This window comes from Gymnoscopelus braueri (assembly GCF_963280865.1).
Source record: "Gymnoscopelus braueri genome assembly, chromosome: 5".
NCBI lineage: Eukaryota > Metazoa > Chordata > Actinopteri > Myctophiformes > Myctophidae > Gymnoscopelus > Gymnoscopelus braueri.
In genome coordinates this window covers 25210128-25216188 of record NC_137606.1, presented here as the reverse complement: position 1 = coordinate 25216188, position 6061 = coordinate 25210128, and the positions used below count along the sequence as shown (strand labels likewise).

Here is a 6061-nt window from a genome sequence, read left to right as displayed (position 1 = left end):
TAGATTTTTTTTTGTCATAAGTTCAGCCTTATGGTTAGGTGAAAAAACATCTCAAGCACCTCACCCCATTAGGCCCTATAAGATTAATCACACCACCTCATCCAGTCGAAGGTGGACGTTTATCCTCTGTGTTATTCATTCATACTTTCATCCAATTATATATATTTTTTAGCATAGCATAATTAATTTAACTTTTGTGTAGTTCATTCTGACGCCTGAAAGCCAAAGCCCCATCCCTCTCAATCCTTATTCTGCCACAGTCTTTGCCAGTGACTGCAGGTTTGTCCTTGACTGTCTCTCACATGGCCAAATGTCTGTCTTCATCATTTGTGACAAAAGGTGACTCACTGACTAATGTCCAAACCCTGTTTTCATTCTACTCCCGTCCCTGCTTTTTATCTGATCAAATCAAATGGCTTCATCATTGGCCCCTGGTTCCTCCTGGCCTGCCATTAAATGGCTTCATTCATGATCCAAGAATGGTGAAACATTATAAGATCACCACCTAATGTTTGACTTGTGCATACAAGTCAATATATGTTGGCGTGGCCACACCTTTAGTCGTTTTTTTTCCTCTTTTTGCGTAGAAAATCTAATAGTGCCATAATGGAATCATGGAAAATGCCCAGTCTGGGTGGTATCCAGCTCCATAACTCTGCCAGTGGTAGTAGGCTACACATTAAAAATAATAGAACATAATCGGGTTGCACAATATCAGTAAAACCGCACACACTACCTACACACGCCCTGTGTGTCTCATTCTGACACACGCTCTCAAGCAGGCTGGAGGGGTAACCGGAATACTTGCCCCAAAACACGTTCACCCCCCCCCCCCCCCAAAAAATAATTCGCGGACCGCTCGCCCTCAGCGGTTCTTGTATTCATGTATTTGTTTTACTCAGGATAAGGTTAGAAATAAGTTTAGCTTTAGCCATAGTTTTACGTTTAGGAATAAGGTTAGATTTAGGCGTAGTTTTACTGAGGTTACGTCGTTTAGGAATGCCAGGTGGACAGGACGGTGGTAGCCTACTGGCTACTGGCGACCGTTCCGAGGTCTCCGGATTTGCCCCGGGGCTACTGTGTTTTGGGGCGAGCGTTTTGGTATTCGGCTGGAGAGTCCTGGGAGTAGGACTTAAGGTGCCCCACATATCCTATTTAGCAGGCTACTCTGGGAAATCTTGTAGGCTACAAACAACTGTTATTAACTCCGGTAGATCAGATCAGATATAAGGACGGACTTAATAGAAGAAAAAGAATGAAAGAGTGCGTTTGGTTTTCGTACGCGCGCACCTCCCCTCCCTGTAGCACAAGTCAAGTGCCTTGTCTAGTCTCGCTGCTGTAAAGGATCCTGTTTATTCCTGCGCTTCATGCCAGAGCCCGCAGCTGTCTGACGGTCTGCCGTCCCGACCCTCTCTGCTGTTGTCGTGGGAAATCGTCGCCCCATGACGGTATACTTTCTCTTCAAGCGTGATCGCGAATCTGAAGGATTATTATTACAACTTTTAACAGACCAAGAGACATTTTTACGAGCTTTTTTATCAGCCGGAATGGAAACGGGTTTGAGCCCAGATCTGCCTTTTGACTGAAAATGTCTGTTGCTGTAAAAAGGCCATAGGAATGTGGAATAGAAGTCGATGCCAGCGGTGAGTGTTGTTGCGTGGTGGACTTGTTTAATAATTACTTTGTTGTTTGGGGGATTGTTCCCCTTATTAATATGGCACGCAACAATTAATTTGTGACGTGTAAGTGTGCGTTCCGGCACATTAAGTTTAAAGCTGGAATATCTCCCAGAGATAATTTTTTTAATTATTATTTGAACCAGTGGTTCTCAAATATTTTCATACATGTTTTGTGCCAGGGAGCATTTGTGTTGTTAGAATGCTTTAACAAATATTCCAAATAATCCACATTTTATTGCTAGAGTTTTTTAAATTAGCAGATCTACAAGCTCACAACATGTTGCAGCTTGTAGATCGGCTATTTTCAAATAGCCGATGCATATAGGTTTAAAGTGCTCTCTGGAATATCTCGCAGAGATTCATTTTGTACCTCATTAATGACTTTTAAATGCCAAACCACAAGCCATATTGATGTTGTATGTCATTAATGGCTTTGACATTTTCCCTGTCAATTGCTTTGAACTGCACAACAATAGGTGCAAATGCCCAATATAGCCAGCCTTGAGCCCTATGGTGTTAAGGCTCCCATCAACATTGTTGTCTTGTGTTCAACCCTGTTATGCAGTGAAACATCCCTGCTTGCGCCTCCGACACCATGACCACAGACCTGAACTTGACCTCCCTGCTGAATGTGACTGATCTGCAAAACCACAGCAAAGGATGTTCCCTCACCAGGACGGGCTTCCAGTTCTATTACCTGCCCACGGTGTACATCATGGTCTTCATCACAGGACTGGTGGGCAACAGCCTGGCTATCTGGATGTTCGTCTGCCACATGCGACCGTGGAGCAGCATCTCCGTCTACATGTTCAACCTGGCTCTGGCTGACTTCTGCTATGTCCTCTCCCTGCCCTTCCTCATCTTCTACTATTTCAACAAGACGGACTGGATATTTGGGGACGTCTTGTGCCGTCTGCAGCGTTTCATATTCCACGTGAATCTGTACGGGAGCATTCTGTTCCTGACCTGTATCAGTGTCCACAGGTATACCGGGGTGGTTCACCCGCTTAAGTCTCTGGGCCGACTAAAGAAGAAGAACGCGGTCATCACCAGTGCCTTGGTCTGGGCGGTTGTGATAATAGGGATCTCCCCCATCCTTTACTACTCCCGGACTGGCCTAAAACGCAACGCAACAACCTGCTATGACACCACCACCGAGGACGAGCTGCCGGGCTATTTCATCTACAGCATGTGCATGACCGTGTTTGGCTTCTGCATTCCCTTCATCATCATCCTGGGCTGCTACGGGTTGATTGTCAAGGCGCTGATCTGCAATGACATGAACAACGCCCCGTTGCGCCGGAAGTCCATCCACCTGGTGATTATCGTGCTGGCGGTGTTCGCCGTCTCCTACCTGCCTTTCCACGTCATGAAAAACCTCAACATGAGGGCCAGGCTGTACTTCCAAAGCCCCGACATGTGTGACTTCAATAACCGCGTCTACGCCACCTACCAGGTGACACGTGGCCTGGCCAGTCTCAACAGCTGTGTGGATCCTATCCTTTATTTCCTGGCAGGTGACACATTCAGGAGGAAGCTGTCCCGGGCCACTAAAAAGACCTCCAAAAAGGGGGACAATCACCTGCAGTCGAAAAGCGAGGAGACCGCTCTCAACAGCCTGGCCGAGCATGTTGAGAATGGGGACAGGAAGCTCTAACAGCAGGGTTTGCTTAGTCTTTGGTCTGAATGTGGACCACAAACCACAACAGACATCATACCGAACATATATGTGCACTGTGGACTCTGTGGATTGTGTACTTTGTGTAAAATGTATTGCATATTAGGGCTGGGAGATATGACATATCACATTTATTTAAAACTTTTGCCTCGATTACGATCAATTAACGATTATAAAAAAAAGGGAAACAATGTGAAAATAGCAGATTTACAAGTCTTGATACAACTTATTATGAGCTTGTAGATCGGCTATTTCTGGACGCCACCATTGTACAACAAAGTATAATACAGGGTTAAGTGGCTACGTAATTAAACTAATAGATTTAGTCAATTATAAAACATCTATTTGAATTTTTCATGTAAAGAAAAACGAAAAACAAACTGCTTCTCTATTGTTCGATTAATCTACATGAGCAAGGTTAAGTTGTTTATTGGTTCTAAATTTTCAGTTAATTGCCCAGCCTGTGACGTACACACTAAGACGTAGTAGTAGAGTGGATATTGTATTTAACCCTGTGATACCTGCTGCTCATTTACAGACCATTGATGACATATTTGTTGATAAGCTATTGTTCAATTGAGACGTACTGTATCGTACTGTACATGTAATGTACTATAAGTGTTAGACACATCACTCTCCACTAGGCCCTCTCTCATAGCCCGATTGGTGTCTAATACAATTCAATGCAGTCTTTATTATTGTTACGTCTTGTGTACAGGTACATAAGGGTAAGAAGTGTGAGCATGATCACCTGCAGGCAAACAGAAGGAAAAGTAATAGTTTTTCCCCCAACAGATAATAATGTCCTGTTCTTCAGCTCAGGCAAGAAAAACAGGACTGAGAACAGACTGCGTCTTGCTATGCTCACAGCTCATGCTTAATAAGCGGGTAAAGTCTTGTGTTGAAGAAGCAAGGTAAGAGACAGCGGTATATAACTTGGGTGGGTTTTTGTGGAGAAAAAAAAACATTAAAGCACTGGTCCTGTGACTGCTCTGTGAATGTCCACACACAAGAGATTGAAATGCACTATGACCTGAGACTCTCTGCTCAGACGGCTGCCTATCACACCCCGTACCTCTCTCCATCCATCACTATTAACCATGGGAGGAACACAGTTGCCCAGTTCATCATTGTGACAGCTACTTTGTGGTACAGTCTGTAATGGCTCTGTTACCATCTATCTGTATACTGTGCACTGTCCCGGTCATGTCACCCCGTTCTGTAGACAGTGAAGGGACAAGGATCCCTGTGTATTCGTAAGAGACTAAAATGAATGTGTGTTATACTGTAGGTGTCCTGTGCAGAATGTCGTGACTTGTCAAAGCTGTTTTGTGCTGTTATTGTTCTGTTGAAGTTTGTTGAAATTTGAAGGCTATGTGACTAATCCGCTCTGTTACTGCATGAGTCCAGTGTTAAAGGCCATCTAAGGAACCCTTATCTATAATGACTAACCATGACAAGTATTTCACCACTTAACAGGGACTACATAGTATGAAATGCAACAATAGACTTCCCCGCAGTAAATCATCAAATAGTTTGTGACTCCATCGGCACTTGGAAGAGGAGGAATTATCGATGTCAAACTTCTGTCTAAATGTTTTAGCCAGGTGTAATGAGGTGTCAGATGTCTAGGCTAATACCTGTATAGTAGAACTATGATGTGGTCAGTCTAATGAGGTCGGCTGTTATCTGGCGAGGAAGTTGTACAGAACACATATGGGGCCACTTGTAACAGTCAATAAAATGTTATATGTAAAATAATTCCGACAATGTATTCAGAACGATGTGTGATATTTCTTTCAAGGTGTTAACATTAAGCACTTTTATGCCATTGCTCTGATTTTTTTTCTAATCCATATCCACATTGTTTATGATGACTCAGGATATTATCATCGGGTTGTGTGTGTGTGCGTGTGCGTGTGCGTGTGCGTGTGAGAGCGTGCACACAGCTTACTTGTAATGACTGAATAAACACTGCTGGTCTCGGAGACCATGTTGTGTGGGGTTCTATCAGCTTCACTGCATTGAGCGCTCCGCCTATTTCTCTGCACTGCCTGGTGACTTTTCTTTTAACACAGCCGGGAGAAAGAGGGAACGAGGGAGGAATAAAGAGTGGCATCGTTTTTTTTGTGTTTTTTTGGCATGCCCTTAAGACAGCTTTTGTGGCTGACACAAAGGCGGTTGGGGTTATTGATGCAGGAAGGGTTGGGAGGCAGCCTCCAGGACCCCCAGGGCTCTGTGGTGTTGTGGGCGCAGGAAACCAACGGCTCAGACCTCTTTCGCCACCCATGAATACAAAAAGCTTTTGATTTCCTGGCTTTGAGGAGTAAACGGCATAGTTGGCCTTCCTGAATTTGTGTGTGTGTGTGCGTGCACGCGTGTGTGCGTGCATGCGTATGTGTGGGTGTCTGCCTGGGGGCAGTGGAGACTTTACTCTAGCAGGTGTCTACAGTGGTGGTTGCCATGGACAGTGATGTTCTACAGAGCCATACAACAGATTAACATACAGTATTAATTCTAGATTTATTTGTATTTATTTATGGTGGAATAGGCTTCTCTGGTTTTTGTACCTGAGTCCGGTTACGACCAGGGAAGCTTTACACTGCAGTGGATTCCATGCCAGAGTCTACTCCCCTCCTACCATGGTAACCTCTCAACTCCTTTCTCTCGCCTCCCCTGTTTCCTCTGAATTCAGATTCTCTTA

The 6061-nt window shown here is 44.4% G+C and overlaps 1 protein-coding gene across 1 annotated transcript; it reads left to right on the top strand.

The window, feature by feature from the left end:
• The first annotated feature begins 1100 nt into the window (after window positions 1-1100).
• p2ry1 (purinergic receptor P2Y1) lies at window positions 1101-5272 on the top strand. Its single transcript, XM_080429557.1, has 2 exons — window positions 1101-1643; window positions 2245-5272. Exon 2 carries the CDS (start codon window positions 2275-2277, stop codon window positions 3334-3336), a length of 1062 nt encoding a protein of 353 aa, XP_080285683.1. The 5' UTR covers window positions 1101-1643; window positions 2245-2274; the 3' UTR covers window positions 3337-5272.
• The last annotated feature ends 789 nt before the right edge of the window (window positions 5273-6061 follow it).

Coding starts and splice junctions, on each gene's coding strand:
- p2ry1 (XM_080429557.1), top strand. CDS start 2,275: ATGACCACAGACCTGAACTTGACCTCCCTGCTGAATGTGACTGATCTG.